At 35.0% G+C, this 19,007-nt stretch overlaps 1 protein-coding gene across 1 annotated transcript in view; it reads right to left on the bottom strand.

The window, feature by feature from the left end:
• Positions 1-19,007, bottom strand: part of HDAC9 (histone deacetylase 9) — a 586,393-nt gene that overhangs the window by 324,781 nt on the left and 242,605 nt on the right. Inside the window, exon 13 of the mRNA XM_060157126.1 lies at positions 8,674-8,851. Coding sequence (XP_060013109.1) covers positions 8,674-8,851 — 178 coding nt within the window. The remainder of the gene's footprint in view (positions 1-8,673; positions 8,852-19,007) is intronic.

Genomic DNA, 19,007 nt, shown 5'->3' with positions numbered 1-19,007 from the left:
GGGTTCCCTTTTCTCCACACCCTCTCCAGCATTTATCATTTGTAGATTTCTGATGATGGCCATTCTGACTGGTGTAAGGTGATACCTCATTGTAGTTTTGATTTGCATCTCTCTAATGATCAGTGATGTTGAGCATCCTTTCATGTGTCTGTTGGCGATCTGTATATCTTTGGAGAAAGGTCTATTTAGGTCTTCTGCCCATTTCTGGATTGAGTGTTTTTTTCTTTTTTTTACATTGAGCTGCATGAGCTGTTTGTAAACTTGGGAGATTAATGCTTTGTCAGTTGCTTCATGTGCAAATAATTTCTCCCATTCTGAGGGTTGTCTTTTCGTATTGCTTATGGTTTCCTTTGCTGTGCAAAAGCTTTGAAGTTTCATTAGGTCCCATTTGTTTATTTTTGTTTTTATTTCCCTTTCTCTAGGAGGTGGGTCAAAAAGGATCTTGCTGTGATTTATGTCATAGAGTGTTCTGCCTATGTTTTCCTCTAAGAGTTTTATAGTGTCTGGCCTTACATTTAGGTCTTTAATCCATTTTGAGTTTATTTTGGCGTATGGTGTTGGGGAGTGTTCTAATTTCATTCTTTTACATGTAGCTGTCCAGTTTTCCCGGCACCATTTTTGAAGAGGCTGTCTTTTCTCCATTCTATATTCTTGCCTCCTTTATCAAAAATAAGGTGAAAGTATGTGTGTTGGTTTATCTCTGGGCTTTCTATCCTGTTCCATTGATCTATATTTCTGTTTTTGTGCCAGTACCATACCATCTTGATTACTGTAGCTCTGTAGTATAGTCTGAAGTCTGGGGGCCTGATTCCTCCAGCTCCATTTTTCTTTCTCAAGATTGCTTTGGCTATTCAGGGTCTTTTGTGTTTCCATACAGATTGTGAATTTTTTGTTCTAGTTCTGTGAAAAATGCCATTGGTTGTTTGATAGGGATTGCACTGAATCTGTAGATTGCTTTGGGTAGTAGAGGCATTTTCACAATTTTGATTCTTCCAATCCAAGAACATGGTATATCTCTCCAGCTGTTTGTATCATCTTTAATTTGTTTCATCAGTGTCTTATAGTTTTCTGCATACAGGTCTTTTGTCTCCTTAGGTAGATTTATTCCTAGGTATTTTATTCTTTTTGTTGCAGTGGTAAATGGGAGTGTTTCCTTAATTTCTCTTTCAGATTTTTCATCATTAGTGTATAAGAATGCAAGAGATTTCTGTGCATTAATTTTGTATACTGCTACTTTACCAAATTCATTGATAAGCTCTAGTAGTTTTCTGGTAGTATATTTAGGATTCTCTATGTATAGTATCATGTCATCTGCAAACAGCGACAGCTTTACTTCTTTTCCAATTTGGATTCTTTTTATTTCTTTTTCTTCTCTGATTGTTGTGGCTAAAACTTCCAAAACTATGTTGAATAACAGTGGTGAGAGTGGACAACATTGTCTTTTTCCTGATCTTAGAGCAAATGGTTTCAGTTTTTCACCACTGAGAACGATGTTGACTATGGGTTTGTCATATATGGCCTTTATTATGTTGAGGTAAGTTCCCTCCAAATAGTACAATTTTTAATTATGTGTTAAACTTGATTTGTCTAGCAGGCAAATGAAATATGCAAAAATAATTGTTTAAAACTTGCTAAATTGTGCCTCTGAGTACATAAGGAGCATTTTCTAAGACTTAGATTTGTTTGTTTATGTAAATCATCGTATCAGCAGCTAAAAAAGAAGTGGGGGGAAGAAATTCCATCCTAGGGCTTCCAACTAACACTATATGCAAGTCTGTTAGAACCTGGGAACTAGATTAAGTGTTGCCATTCAACTATATAACCGAGAAGGAGATTCAACCAGTATGTAAGTTGGCAAAAAGCGAAGTCAAACAATTCACTACATATTTACTGGCAAATATCTAGAAAGATCACTCTACATTCAAGCTTTCAAGAATAAGTGAGCACAGCAAAGGAAATCATAAAGTGAACAAAAAGATAAACCACAGAATGGGATAAAATATTGGCAAATGAAGTGACCAACAAGGGATTAATCTCCAAAATATACAAACAGCTCATGCAGCTCAATATCAGAAAGACAAACAACCAAATCAAAAAATGAGTGGAAGATCTAAAGAGACATTTCTCCAGAGAAGACACACCAGATGGCCAAAAAGCACATGAAAAGATGCTCCACATCACTAATTATTAGAGAAATGCAAATCAAAACTACAATGAGGTAACTATCTATCTCACACTGGTCACAGAATGCCCATCATCAAAAGGTCTACAAATAATAAATGCTGGAAAGGGTGTGCAGAAAAGGGAACTCTCATACACTACTGGTGGGAATGTAAATTGGTGCAGCCCCTATAGAGAACAGTATGGAGATTCCTCGAAAAACTAAAAATAGAGTTACCATACAATCCAGCAATCCCACTCTTGGGCATATATCTGGATAAAACTTTAATTCCAAAAGATATATGCACCCCAATGTTCATAGCAGCACTATTTACAAGAGTGAAGACATGGCAGCAACCTAAACGTCCATCAACAGATGAATGGAGAAAGAAGTTGTAGTGTATATATGTACAATGGAATATTACTCAGCCATAAAAAAGAATGAAATGCCATTTGTAGCAACATGGATAGACCTAGTGATTATCATACTAACTGAAGTCAGACAAAGACAAATTTCTCATGATATCACTTATATGTGGAATCTAAAAAATGATACAAACGAACTTATTTACAAAACAGAAACAGACTCACAGACATAGAAAACAAACTTATGATTACCAAAAGGGAAATGTGGGGGGAGGGATAAATTAGGAGTTTGGGATTAGTAGATACAAACTACTATATACAAAATAGATAAACAACAAGGTCCTACTGTATAGCACAGAAAACTACATTCAATATCTTATAATAAACTATAATGAAACGAAAGTCAGAAAATATACATCTGAATCACTGCTCTACAGCAGAAATTAACACCAAATTGTAAGTCAACTATACTTCAAAAAAAATTGTTTTTAAAAGATTGAGTGAGCAGAAGAAAATACAAAACAAAAAAACAAAAACTGGGCCTATGAGAATATGCTACAGAAACTGTAAAGGAAACATCATTCTTACTACTTAGCTCAGTGAATTTGATTTACTATAGGAACAAAAATTAGATTTTAGAAACTTTTTGAGATCCTCAAATGTCAAAAGACACCGATCCTATAAAATAGGAGCCAACAGCTAAAAGGAGAAATCAAGCTAAATTAACGAGTAAAAAGAAAGATGAATAAGGTAAATGAGGATGGCAAGAAAACTAAATACACAGTGGCAAAATTAAAATCTACACTGGAGAACAAAAAAGGAATTCACATTTCAGAAAACCAGATAAGTGCCGTTAAATAAAAACTTAGAGATTTACAGAGAGTATGGAGGTCAGAGAATAGACAACTGAACAAAAAGACTGTTCTCGAGGAAGAAATCAGATTTAACTGAATAATTGGAATAATTGAAGAATTTTTCCATAAATAGAAAGAGTCAATGTACATGAGTATGTAACTGCAAATGCTCATCATAAAGATAATTTGGGTTTTTTTTTTTTGGTTTTGTTTTTTGGATTAACAGGATAAAGAAAATATACTATGAGGCACCAGAAAAGAATGAACAAGCTGCCCACAAAGGAACACATCCTAAGATGGCCTCTGAATTCTCCTCAGTGCTAACCTCAGACTTCTCCTCTTGAATGTCAAATACTTGAGCATTTAACCACATTTCCAGAAAAAAAGTGTGCCCCAATAAGTCTGTGTCCAAGTGTGTATGAAGGTAATAGGATGACTTTCTCAGGCATGGAAAAGCCAAAACAATTTTTTTAATTAAAATATATATATACACATATATGTATAACTAATGTATATTAATATATACTTTAAAAATATATGCTATAACTTATGTTAATAAATGTTATAATATATATGTGACCAAGTCCATTTAATCTCCTAGATAACAAAGATAGCTATTTTATCATCTTCAGTGAGAATTAGAGAAACAAATTTTGGAGGAATTTTTCAGGAGAAATTTCAAGCACATATATTTGAGGACAGTAACTTCAAAACTGATTATCTACCCAAAGGAAATTAATCTCTCCATTCTGATACAGGTGGTAACATTAGTTACTCTGAGAGGTCTTAAAACACATACATAAACACATGCACATACACATATACATACACACACAATTACACACGCACACATATACGTATTTACAGATATACACGTGCACACAGACGTGAACACAAACACACATATAACTTTTCTTCACTCTGTTACAGAGAGGCACATAGGAAGAGGAAAAAATACTGGAATAAATAAATGTATATTTTACTTATGGTTACCTCTGAGTGATAGAATAATAGGTGATTCTCCTTTACAGTTTTCCAAATTTACCAAATTACTTTCAATGAACATTTTTTTGAATTAAAAAAATATAAGTGTTACTCCCAAATTTCACTTAATGCACCAATAATCTTTTCTGTGTGTAGCTGCACATAATTCATGTCTATTTACTCTCATTTCATTCGGATATTCATTTGTTTATTATACAGTAAGTGCATGCACTGAGTACCCTCCTTGGGCTAGCCATATACCTATGTGCTAGGGTTAGAGAGAAGAGAAAACACAATCTCTTCCCACACAGAGAGCCCATCTGAACACAATCCCCAAAATAAATAATTACAATCTTTCAGGGAGAAATCCAGTTTGTTATGAGGGACTATAACTGATTTAATTTGGATTTAGCTGGCCAAACAAGGCTTCATGAAGGAAATAACACGTAAACTAAAACCTGAAGGATTAATGGGAGTTTGCCTGACTTGGGAAAATATCTTTAATTAAAAAGCAAAAACAAACCAAAAAAACAGGAAAAAAGGCCAGTTTTGCTATTCTCACACTGAAATATTCAAATGTATTTCACTTTCTGTCACAATGTGCCACCCACTAAACGTCAATTTAAAAATTCTTTAAACTATTTGTAATGGCTTTCATAAACATTGGTTTAGTTTGAGCACTATAATTCTACTTCACATTAGACACTGACTTAAAAAGATAATGTTACAAAGAAAGAATTTACTCACAGAATATGTAAAGGAACCTAATGTTGGGAGAAAGAAGACCTTAAGTGGTACTGGGTGATGGGGAAGATAAAGCCAATCAAATTTATTTGCCATTAAATTCTTCTGTCAATGAATCCCATTTGGTATAAACTTAGCACAATTATATCATCTACTCTCAATGGTCTGTTGTGAGCCATGACCAAGCCTCATCTCTGTTAGCAACCTCTGAGTAGAAAGAAAGACTATGGCAGAGAAAATGACATACATTGCCCTTTCCTTAGTCATCAGAACTCATACAAACACCATGCCTTGGCTTTCCATAGAAGGAAAAAAGCACTTCTTAAATTCAATATGATATAAAAGTTGAATATTATTACTCATTTTCCAATATAACAAAATTCATTTGAATATGTGGCAACCTGGCTCTACAATACACATTCTTCATTAGCACTACAGCAGGTGCATCATCTTCTTGTCCATCCAGAAATATCCTCAACCAGGCTCTCTGTAGGGCCACCAGGGAGTGGCTGCATCTGAGTCTGCTTCTTGGTCCATTCAAGTTCTCACAGGAAATGGACTAGAGACATCATCTTCCAACAACTGACTGAGTTCAGACCACATTTTCCCCTTGGACCACTGCTTTGTTCTTTACAAAAAGGGGATGGTGTGGCTACTCTAGTTGACTGTTGAGGATCACATGGAAGGTAAAGGTTTGAATGTTGTGCCTTGAAAATTATGTGAGTTTAGTACTGAGTAACTTTTTAGTTGTTTCAAAATGTATAGCTCTTAGAGAATGAAATTAAGCAAATCGCCTACCCTTACAACTTGTTTTCTCTTCCTTACTTTTTAGTGGAACAACCACTGAGTATTTAAGATTTATGACTTTCTTTTCAAAAAAAAAAGCTAAATATTCTCAAAGAACATGTGACTTCAAAGTGACTTAAATGTCACTTGATTTTTCTTGATGTATCTACACCAGATATTAAAAAGCCAAAAGAAACGCATTTAATGCTTAAAAATTTTGTTTTCAAACATACCACAAATGAAAGCCTTAAGAGTTCTCCTCTAAAATAAATATCATTAGAAATACTAAAATGAATTTTGAGATCATGTGGATTGTAAGAGTATGTAGCTTACAGGGGAAATTTAAGTTTGAATTAAAGCCAGAATAATATGTGGAAGAGCAGATTGAAGACAGTGCACTTCATTTCCTTTGGATTTGGAAAAGCACTAAATGAAAGTCACCAATCAAATATATATTTTTAGTCCCAATGACAGTGGAGGGGCTATTGACAGATACATAAATTATATATTTTGCATGTTTTAAAAAAATATCTAATATTTTTACTTTAAGTGTTAGGATGCAACATTCTTAAGGTAACTAAGACAATAAGAAGGTTCTTCTCTACTGAAGTATGTAACTTTGAAATCACTTAGTCGTTCTTTACAGAACAATAGTTACAAAGTAACTTTCATTTTCTATGTTTTCAAATTTGAACTAGTAAATTCCTAAGGGTTTACGATTTATACGTACATATATCATGTACATATACTACAAATTAGTATTTGTTCATTCAACTAAAATTTATTGAATACCTACTAAGTATAAAATCCTGTATTTTTTAAAATATAAGTTTAGATAATCTCTCATTTAGGCAAGAAATGTGCCTCATCACGTACATTAAAAATGAAAATAAACTCAAGCTGATTCCCCTATTTGTGTTTGGAATAAACTCTGATAAATACTAGGATGTTGACATTATGAGAAAGAAACTAATCATGTGAAATGACCCAGTCTTCAGTCTGAAGGATTAGGTTATGTTTATGTCATGCTTATGTTATTTGGTTTGCAGTCCACCCTTTCACCTGATTCTTTTAAGGCCTACAAACCCTGTTCAACATGTTTTCTCAAACTAGTAGGATCATCCTAATATTCAGAGATCTTGCTTCATTCATATGGAAGGAAACCACAGCATGTCAGGAAAGGGTCACCCCTCTTAACCAAGAAAAGAAACTATCAGTAGGATTACAATAGTAGACAGCAGAGCACATGGAAACAGCACCACAAAACTTTATAATCAAGCTCACTTTTAAATTAAGGAAATGATTTTGAGTGAATGTAACCTGTATTACAATAGGGTGTCTGTGTCTCTGAAAGCTTATGGATGAATAAAAAACACTTTCAGTATAAAGAATTGAGAAGTATCTAATTCTTAAAGGCTGCTGTTCTCACTACCTACAAAAAGTATTTCTCTATATCATGTATCTGGCTTTGAGCAAAAATTCTCTGAAGACCAGGGATAGAACCAGGCCTGACTGATCCAAGCGGCTTCTGCTGACAGTGGGCTACAGTCCTGGGTCGTCTGGGATACCAGGACAGGTCTGCTTTGCTCCAAGTTATAGAGGGATCAGAGGCAGTGGCTAATGTGGTGAAGGAAATATATCCAAATATAACGACTGTAGCTCCTAGTATGGAATGTTGGCTTGTGGTGTAACACATTATAAAAAGTAGCTCCTATGCATACTTATTAAGATGTCTGTCAAAGTTAAATAACTTGGCCATTTCATTCATTGATTTTTAAATAAAAGATGATATCAAGGCTTGGGAACGTGATTTCAGAAAAAGTATTTTAACTTTTCCAAGCACAAAGGGTTGCTTGAGGTCACAGAAGCCACAAAAACAAACTCTGAATCCTAAAAACTGCTTCAAAAATAAATCAGATAACCTGTGAGAGACTTTGGGGGAAGGTACATCTGAATTCTCCCCTTGCTGCATCCAAGCTATGAGCCCTTAGCGCTAGAATATCGTTCATTTGATGAGCCACAGTCTGAGTGCATGGAACAAGAACAGGGGCCAGCAGACTTAAAGGAATATTTATCCACATGGATATTCATGGTACAGCTCCTTTGTGAGAGAACAGCACTCTTTTTTTGTGTGTGTTCCGGACCTGACCTTCCTTTGGCCTTGGAATTATCTGGTTTGTTTTCCTCTGTAGCCAGGTTCTGAAATATCAAACACAGCTGTAGGCAAAGGAAGAGGGTAGTCAAATAGCCCACCCATCGGTGCCATAATAAATGGAAATGGAACTCATGCATGTAGAATTAAACAAGGTTTGCCTTGGCACCAATGTCTCCTATGAGTCATTTGTATGCAAAGTCAGAAGAAAACAGGGACACCAACAAAACAGCAAGAAAAACAAACTGGAAGAGGGGCACTCTTTCGACTCAAATGAAGCCAGCATCATAAATTTCCTAGTGGCCAGGACTACTAGAAGGAAGAGATTGAGGAACACTGCTAAAGAATGTTGTAGGGATTTTTGTTTCCAAAAGGGACCCATGCACCTGTTGATGTGTTTTCCAGGACCTTGAACGGTAACAATTTATGAGGCTATTAATACTAAGCCCAAGATTTATCAGATGTGCTGTTTGTCTTGTGGCCAATATAATCTCATAAAATTTGGGTTGCACTGGGTTAAAATGGAGTGTTCTGCTCTTGGAGTTATTCAGAGCATTTAAATCACTTAATCCTACAAGAACGGTGTATTTAGCCTGCCTATTAGGGAGAGTCTTTAGGGATTCTCACCAGTTGCAGAGCCAGGCAGGAGGTGGCAGTCCATTGCTGGGTGAGGTAAAATGCAGGCAGCAGGGGAGGAATGAGTCCTGGAGACAAGACGATGTTTCTCTAATCCGTCCATGCCATCCGCAGCCAGCTGAGCTGGGTGCACCGAGAGCGCACGTGCGTGCTGCGGCTCCGGGAAGGGCTGCTGCCAAGAGAAGAGCACAGTAGGAAGAAACATGAGACAAGCACTAAGGGAGACACTGAGAGCGACATGGTAACCAATTAAGTTCATCAGGTCAGAGACATAATAAACGGTGTGAAGGAAAAAAAATAGAGAAAGGGAGAAACAAAACACGATCTAATCAATAAATCCATTCAACAGATGTTTTCACACTGACGGCCAGGGCCTGTATGCCTGGCTAAGGAGGAGGTGATGGCAGGAGGCCTGTCAGTTTGAACTGATTGAAAGAAACAGACCTTTAACCTCAAGAGGAACATTGACTTAGACTCATTTCCTACCTTGATATCAACGTTTTGAATACAGCCCCAGAACTGTTACAACGCAAAGTGGGAGAACAATTCAACTGCTTTCAAACCGCCAACGAGGCTCAATTCTGAAAACCCTATCTTGAATTTATTTCAGTAATATTGTCAATGACATTTATGGGAGCCTAAAAATTGCCAGTTAAATGACTCTATTTGACAACTTTCAGTCTTCATATGATGGTACAGAATAAGGAAGTTTTCATAGGTTGCATGGTGTAATCTCAATACTATGAAAAGTTTTAGTTTCTTTATAAGGTATTAAATACAATCTCAGTGACTTAACAACATTATCATTCTTCATACTTCTCAAGTTATGAAATCAGAGAGCCAGAATTTGGAAGCTCCTGAAAGATTCACTTGGTCTATTCCTCTGTCTCCAACAAAGACAATCTCTAAAATAGAGACAGGTGGTTAATTTAACTATCAGTGTTACACACCGAATATTTCCTCTCTTCAACATCAAGGGATTCATAACCTTCGTGTTGATTTTTATGTTTGTTTCCTTTTCCATGTTCCCAACAAACGTGAAAAGTAGCTGAACGGTGATACAAAGGATGATCATCACATCCCATGGATAAGGAAACGAACACTCCAGAAGGTTAAGCCTTTTAAATACAAGCCTAACTGCTATAATTCTTAAAATGTACATGCTGGGCTTCCCTGGTGGCGCAGTGGTTGAGAGTCCGCCTGCCGATGCAGGGGACACGGGTTTGTGCCCCGGTCCGGGAAGAACCGGACTGGGCCCGTGAGCCATGGCCGCTGAGCCTGCGGTCAACGGGAGAGGCCGCAACGGTGAGAGGCCCGCGTACCGCAAAAAAAAAAAGAAAAAAATGTACACGCTCTTCTGCTTTGGTCTACCTGCCAGGCACGTACGGTTTTAAGACTGAATGCAAACATCACCTCTCCTTAGTAAGGCCCTGCCTTAACCTTCCTGTTAGGGTGCTGCTCCTCTAGCACAAGGCTTGGTACATCCTTAGCGTACAAATTATTTACTTAGTGAGAATGCTAACAAATCTACATACAACACAACTGTATTCGATGCGTATTTCATTGGTTTATGTCAGTATGACTTTCTCTGTAGGAGTTAATGCTATATATAAAAATGAGTTATGATTATGAACATATATTTAGTTACAGACCATAGACAGAGATTCCCCAATTGAGAAAAAAGTTAAGAATCCTTTAAAATTAACTTTAAAATAAGTTATAATTAATGTATGTGTATATGGTGTTACTTCAGTTTTGCTCTGCAGAATAACTGAACCATCAATCAACTGGAAGGCATTTGTCACATCATTGAACTCTGGGCATTTGCTTTGATGATTAGAATGATTTGGCCAGGATGTAGTACTAGCTCTATTCGTTTTAACACATCTACAGGAGTCGAAGTCTCTTGTTTTCTTGAGCATCTCCATGTTCAATTCCCTAAGGTACAGCAGTAGGATGGACATGGTTTCTCCTCTCATGAAACTTATACAGGGAATGTAAATGTGTAATTATGACTTTGGGAGTTTTCTATAGAGAAAATGAGCTCTTCTGCATATGATCTAAAATGCCTGGGTAAATATATACCTGGATGTTTGTAATATCTATCCCTTCTGTCTCTTTCTATTATAATCTAAACTAATGCAAAGGCCCTTGATTGATCACCCTACTTCTAAAATCAACCTATCCAATTCTTTGCTGCAAGAATTCTCTTCCTAAAGCTCTCCTATAAGTAAAAAGCTGATAGAAAGTCTGTGAAGGTAAAGCAAAGTTTGAAGAACCTCGCCAGCCTGTCATCTGGAATCTCCCTAAGTGAGGCCAACTTGAATTTCAATGTTAGATCTTCTATTCCTTTTTCAGATTCCAGCTCAAATCCTATCTACTGTATAACAAATACCATCCCCAGGGCTGTATTCATGGGCTCTTTCCTGTATAAAAAAATATTAAAAATTAAATTTTATGCTAATATTGGCATACACTGGAATCATTACTGTAACATTCATTCTTCCTGATTAAAAATTAACATGTAAAACATTTTGGGGGCCCCTCAGAGTATCAAGGGTTCTGGGCACAGTGTCTACTGTGTCTAACGGATATGTTGGCTCTGATCATTCGTGCTTCCAATCTATCTTTTCTGTATCACCCCCTCCAGGTGTGTCCATGAAGCTTCACATTCAGCAACCATTCACTACCTCTAAAGTCCTCTAAATTTTACATGGAACCTTTTCAAGCCCATATATTACATGCTCTTTCCCTCTCCACTACATTCTCATCACACTTTGTTTCTCTCTCTCCATTTCCCTGCCACCATCTTTCATATTTTAGAGTTACGGCATGCAGTAACTACTTATTGAGGTCACACTCTGAGCCAGACACTTTGCAGGTGTGTTGAGCCTTTTTTATATTTATTGTCTAGTGAGGAGACAGATACTAAATATTTCTAAGTATAATGTAATTATAAATATAATGAGTGCTATATGGGAAAAATGCAGAGTACCATGAAAAGCTGTCAAGAAGAACCTAATTTAGAGGTTGAGGGAACTTTAAGAAAGTGACATTTAACTTGATATGTAAAAGATAAATTCCATTAGCCAGATGCAAAGTGGGGAGAAGGCTCTAGATAGGTTGTGTGTGTGTGTGTGTGTGTGTGTGTGTGTGTGTGTGTGTGTGTGTGTGTGTGAAATCATCTTTCCATGTATAATATTGAAAGCTCTTTGAACCAGGGACTGGATCTATATCATCTGTGAACTTATATTCTGCTGCATTTTATATCTTTTCTTATGCTTTCTCAAAGCTAAATATTTATTTGCGCATTAAGAATATGTAACATGGGACTTGCAGTGGTTAAGAATCTGCCCGCCAATGCAGGGGACACAGGTTCGATCCCTGGTCCGGGAAGACCCCACATGTCATGGAGCAACTAAGCCCGTGTGCCACAACTACTGAGCCTGTTCTCTAGAGCCTGTGAGCCACAACTACTGAGCCCATGTGCCACAACTACTGAAGCCTACGTGCCTAGAGCCCGTGCTCTGCAACAAGAGAAACCACCGCAATGAGAAGCCTGTGCACCGTAACGAAGAGTAGTCCCCGCTAGCCCCAACTAGAGAAGGCCCACGCGCAGCAACGAAGACCCAATGCAACAATGCTAGATTAATTAATTAATTAATTAATTTTTAGAAAAAGCATATGTAACAGATATTTGAGAGTTAAAGGCCATGGTTTTTTCAAATAACATAACCATGTTTTAGATGACTGGGGTTACTAAATGTTTTACCTCTTAATGAATAACTCAATAGTGTAAGAGCTCCATGTAAATACCACCGCCACCTTCTTTCTTTCTTTGCTAATAAAGCATATTTATTGCTTTACTTGGACTTCACAGGAACCTTTGAGATAATGGAATTACAGTTTGCTACCTCATAACTAAGATACAAATGTTACACCTCAACACAGACCCTTACGAACAGGCAAGCAAATTCTACTTATTCAATTCTACTTATCTAATCTTCTTATCCATACTATTAGGAATACGGCAATATAGGTAAGAGACAAAGAACTACTTGTTCAATAGTAGTTATTTACTCATCACATGTAAGTGTCTTTTCAATATCTACTGTGCATGCAGACAGAAAATACTGATAGATCCCATGCTGGGTTGTATAGACAGGAAAGTGAGTTAAGCATGGCTCCTGATCTTATAGGTTGAAACCCAAATTCAAGCACTTTGTCCATAAATAGTAAGTTCCATAAGGATATGAGCTCTGCCTACTGAATCATATATTCCCATGCAGTGTTTCACACATAGAGTAGGTGTTAACAAATATATGTTGAATAAATACATGAATAGAAAGGAGATACATGGCCATCTTTCAGATCTCACTACAAGGATAAAACAAGAAAGCATTTTATAAGCGATCATTATATAAAGAACCAAGGAATGGCTAATGAAAATATAAGAAAATGGAGAACAGACAAAACAACTATCGAAGTACAATACTCTGAAGTTATTTAGTGATGGAGCCAAGAGCTGAGGGAAGCAAGTGATTTGAGAATTATTTTTTTCCTTTGTGCTTTTATGTGGTTTCCAAACTTTCTGCATATCACAATTAAGAAAATTGGCAAATGCTACTTAAAATAAATAGTTGAACCTTTCAAACACTTCACTGGGACAGATTCATAATCATTGCTTCTAAGAGCAGACATGGATCAAATATTTTTGAACCTTCTACCGAAAAAGGACTATAAAAGAGAGAAAAGTTTATTCACTTTCAAAAGAGTTGACTACAGTTATATGCCTTTACAAATGAAGTATAGCTTTTAATGTATAGGGCAAATCTTGACAATTCTGTAAGGCACCGATTATTATGGTACATGTTAGTGACCAAAGTATCACAAAACAGTAGGCCACTTTTATTTCAGATGGATATTACTCCTCACCAATAAAAAGCTTCCTTCATGAGGCTGAAAATTGAGATAGTATTTTTATAGCCAAAAAAGTGTTTCATTAAACATTTTTTTCTATTAGCAATTTTAATGAGAGAATTTTGTTCATGGTTATTTCCCATACTTCGAAGTAAGGACAAAAATGCATGTTTCTCTCTTGCATCATCAGAAAAATAAAATGTCTAACAGTTCAGAACCTACTGCTACTAAAAATTGCATGGATACCCAAATTAACCTGTCATCTACTGACTGCCTTTGGAAAATGTGTCATGCCCAATAAATGAATAATAAACAGGCCCTCATCCCCTGAAAGCATTCTTATTTAAAATACTTTTTAAATACATGTAGTATTTTGAGCCTGTTTCTTATGCATACATGGTCTTTCTTTTTTCAGGTGATTTAACTAGGGACTTGCTTTTGATTGGTTACTTTGCCAGATTGTTATTCAGGGACATTCTGTCAGGCTACTGAGATGTGTAGGACAACCTTTTCTATATGAAGTGGCCTAAGGCCACTACGCCTGAGCATCATCTGTCTCCTCCTACTGATAAAAGTTGCAAAGTACTTTCAGTGAAGAGTTATTATGCCCCTACTTTATAAATTCTTCAATGATACCTAGCAGGATATCAATGTCATTGGGGCCTGGGCCTTCCTAAGCTGTGGGGCATAGGCACTGCCATCTATTTGGAAAGTGGGTCTCTATATATAGGTCTCTGTGTGGCAGGCACAATATTCTTGCTTAGAGTTAAATATTTGGGAGTGGCTTGCTAATGGCGATTATGAAATGATAAAGCCCCTGGGTTGAGGAGACTTCAAGGTTCTATTTTTCTGTGATAGCAGTGATTTTTTATTTTGCTTCTGTTTGGTTTTATTTTGCTTTCTTGTTGCCACTGCTCAGGGATCTATTTTATGGCTTCTGGGTTTTCACTTTGTTCTGGATGGTTACCTTTGCTTCCAGACATATCACTCATTTTGTGCTATAATCAATATCATCATGCAATCTCAGCAAAAGCAAATACAGAAATCATAAATTATAGTGTTTAATCTTTGAAATAATCAAAATTATTTGAATTAGTTTAATAAAAGATATGACCTAAAAATAAAGGAAAAAGAACCATGGGAAAATAATTAGAAAAAATATTAAAATTCTGTTTCTAAAGCCATTTCTTTAAAGAATATGTTCCTCCTGGTTTGGCATTATGAGAAAATTGAATTTTCTTTTTGGTTTGCAGTGCTTTGAATTTAAGAAGTCTTGCTTTTACAGAAAATTAGAATCATAAATATCCCTAGAGTTTATCTTATAAGATGCCAAGGGCTAGAGAGAATTTACATGTTCTAAAGTCTTTGTATTATTCAGTATGGGTGTAGAAATAGTGGTTAACTTTAGACTTTTTAAAGCTAAACATGCATGTTAGTAATTTAAAAGTAGCTATTAAATAAATAGAAATAACATGCATAACTTTAAAGCAGACATTTTTAGAAAGAGACAAAACGAAGAAGCAATCAGTCTAAAAATAAATGGAGAAAAAAATGAAGCACTGAAAAAGCTGTACAAATATAATTCACAAAATAAGATGCTACAAACAAATTCCCACATATCACTAAACACAGTTGATGTGAATGTACTCAATTTGCCAGTTAAAAGATGAAGACAGTCAAATTGAATTTCAAAAATACAAAGGCTATATTCTTTGGCAGACCAAGATTAAATTAAAAGGTTCTATGATATAAGAAAATAATAACAACACAACAACAAAAAGACGTAAAAGCCTTGTGCAGCCCTGTTAAAACCAGATGAAATAGACTTTATGGGGAAAATATTAGAGACCATATAAAGGTATATATAAAATAATACAGAAGTTCAATTAACCAAAAAAAAATTCTAAAACTAATAACAGGAGCTCAAAATGTAAAAAGCATAAATTGGTAAAACTATAAAGGAAAACTATAAAGAAAAATCAACATCATGGAAGGAGATCATCACAAACGTATAACAAAATGAGTGAGGTTACAAAAGATTTGAATTAACACAATTCCTTGGTGATATACTGAAACTTGCAGCCAAACATATTCTTTCAAGCACACATGTAACAATTGCAAAATTGACCAATACAATAAAGGAGGTGTCAACAAACTTTAAAGAATTAATATTTAAAATGGAATATTATTCAGCCTTAAAAAGGAAGGAAATTCTGATATATGCTACAACATGGATACACCTTGAAGACACCATGCTAAGTGAAATATGCCAGTTACAAAGGACAAATACTGTGTGACTCCACTTATACAATACACCTAGAGTAACTAAATTCATATAGACAGAAAGTAGGATGGTGGTTGCCAGGGGCTGGCAAAAAGGGGAAATGGAGAGTTATTGTTCAATGGCTACAGAGTTTCAATTTGGGAAGAGGAAAAATGTTCTGGAGATGGTTCGTGGTGATGGTTGCACAACAATGTGAATATACTCGATTGCCACTGAAATGTACACTTAAAAATGGTTAAACAGTAAATTTTCTGTTACATATATTTTACAGAAAAAAGAGAAATTGATATTATTCAAATCATATATGAGGACAACATTATAGTCAGAGATGTAAAAACTAGGTAGATGAAAAGATACACTATATGCTGTGATAGAATCACTATCATAAAGATAACAGTTCTTCCCAAAAGAATCTATAATTTCTGGAATGTTTCAGCTGATTCTAAATTTTGCACAGGAGAACAAAGGCAGAGAATAGCCAAGTGAATTTTGAAAATAAAGAATAAGTTGGGGAGATATGCCCAACCAGATATCTATACATACTAAAAACTAAACTATTTCAGACATATTAGCACAATAGATTAATGGAAGAGAATAGAGAGCCTAGAAGCAGACCCATGAGTATATGGAAACTTGTGATATATAACAGAGATGATCTACAGAGTAGCAGGTAAACAAAGAATAGTTAATAAACAATGTTGGGAACACTGGTTACCCATAAGGGAACAACGAATTTAGATACCTACCTAACACTACATGCAAAAAACAACTGAAAGTGGATGAAAAATGTATATGTACAATTTTTAAAGTTTTATGGAAGTAGATGGAGAATGTCATTCTAAACTTGAGGAAGGAAAGAAATTCAAATACTTCTGTTTATCATAAGCCAGAAAAACACAAGCCAGAAACTGGGTAGAAATATTTGCAAAACATAGAATAAGGCAACGTTTAATGTCTACGTTACCTATATAACTCCTAAAAATAAATAGGAACAGAAAATGGACAGAAAGTATGAACAGGAAATTCCCAGATTAAATAATAAAATATTTCAATAAATCAATAAATACATGCATAGAAAGCCCTCACTAGTAATCAGAAAAAGGCAAATTAAAACCAACATGAGATATCAATTTATACTCATGAGATTGACCAGAAATTTAAAAGTCTCATGATACCAAGCATTACAGAAAACATAGAGCAAAAGAAACTCATAGACTGCTTGTAGGAGAATAAATCATTATAACCACCTTAAAGAACAATGGACTAATATTTAGTAACAGTGAAGATGAACAGTAAACGTACAGTAGAAATGGTGAACGAGTGAAAAAAGCAAGCAAAAAATGTATACGAAGTCAATTATTTAAGTTTAAAAATATGCAAGTTAATATACATTATTTAAGTATATACGAATATAATAAAAATATAAAGAAATGCACAGGAAAAATAAAAAGCAAATTCAGAAAAGAAGGAATGGGAGGAGGATGAAATAGGAAAGAGATACATAGTAAACTTTATATATATTAAGTTTTATCTCTCAAGCTGGATGTTATTATATAATCTTTATTATTTTTTCTGTATATTAATACATTTAAAATAAGTGTAAAATGTTTAATAAACTGGCACATATAAAAGACCAATATTATTATAACATAAAATTGGTTTTATTGAAAAGATTAAGTTTTTGTAGGGAGGGAACAAAGATTCACTGGAAAATACAAAAAAGAAAAAATAAGAGAAAAAAAGTAAAAGTAGGTGAGAAAAAGATAAGTATGAAAAATTATTTTTTAGTAAGTTTAAGTATGCTAATTTACTTTTAGGTCATATATTCATAAGAGATCAATTAATTTGTACTATATTGCACTGATTGATAAATGAATACAATAAAATGTACAATTAAGTACATTTAGTCTTTAGAATTTCAACATATTATCATTAAATTCATCTCAATGAGAAAACAATGATACTTAAAGGACTGAGAAATTAGTGCAGAAAAATGTAAACTGGAAACTTGAAATGATGATTTGGAACAGAAGAAAAACAAATTTAAATGTGCCAACTTTAAGAAACTATCTAAAGAAATATAAAGACACTTAAAAGCAATCATTTCTAAGTACTGATAATATGACTGATTTATTGTTATTTTCTTAATACTTTGGCTGACCTGTATTTTCCAAATTGTCTGATAAACAGCGTTTTAACTCTATTTTTAAAGTTATTTTCAAATGTTACACTTTATTGTGATATCAATATTTTAAGTGGTTAAATATACTAAAGGGATTAGAATGGATATTAATTTGGACTTGGAAAAAGAGAGACTACTAGATACCTGTGAACAGAAACCCGACTGTATTTTCATACTCTCAGTCCTAAACCTAGAGCCCAGAACACAGGGGCTCACTAAATGTTGAGAATGTATATATTATACCATAGAAATATAACTGCTTCTAGCCTAAGATTAGGGTAAAAATATGACTCTCTAATGTATTTGACTGAGCTGATAAACCTACCTAATTTTTTTCAATGTAATTTAAATTTCTTGTTTTCTTCTTCACATTGTGTCAGAAAACACTTTGCTAAACCCAAACCCATCAACAACTCTAGGTCACTAAGATTTTCTCTAGTATTTTGTTTTTAACCCACCAGTGTAGGGGAATAATCATTTTATCCACTTAGAACCATAGTTAGAACAGAGTGATAGAGATGAAGTTTCAGAGAAAGTCTACTCTCCTGGAGATGTTATTGGGTGTGTACAAGTAATTCAATATTACCTTGGGGCGTGAAGTAGGGGCAGGCCACTGGTTGATAACATTTGGCTAAAAACTGGAATAGTGCCTAATAGAACCCAAATATGGTACCTGAGAGGAGTGGTCTCCCAAGTTGGGAGGACACATGCATCCAGTGAGTGCAGAAGAAAATAGCAGAGGTGCTACTCGTATTTAATTTTTAAATAAAAACACAAGAAAGCAAATTAACTATATTAATATTTGATATATGGATAGACAGTAGCATTTACACCCAGTCCCTGCATCAAGGGTCATACAGCACAAACTCTCTGAGATATCCTAAGTTAGGGAGGAGAGTCCAATTTCAAACCTTAATACACAGCTACAGTAATCAAAAC

Source organism: Lagenorhynchus albirostris, chromosome 8, assembly GCF_949774975.1.
Source record: "Lagenorhynchus albirostris chromosome 8, mLagAlb1.1, whole genome shotgun sequence".
In the NCBI taxonomy this organism is placed as follows: domain Eukaryota; kingdom Metazoa; phylum Chordata; class Mammalia; order Artiodactyla; family Delphinidae; genus Lagenorhynchus; species Lagenorhynchus albirostris.
The sequence above is the reverse complement of the archived record's forward strand: the minus strand, read 5'-3'. Positions and strand labels throughout refer to the sequence as shown.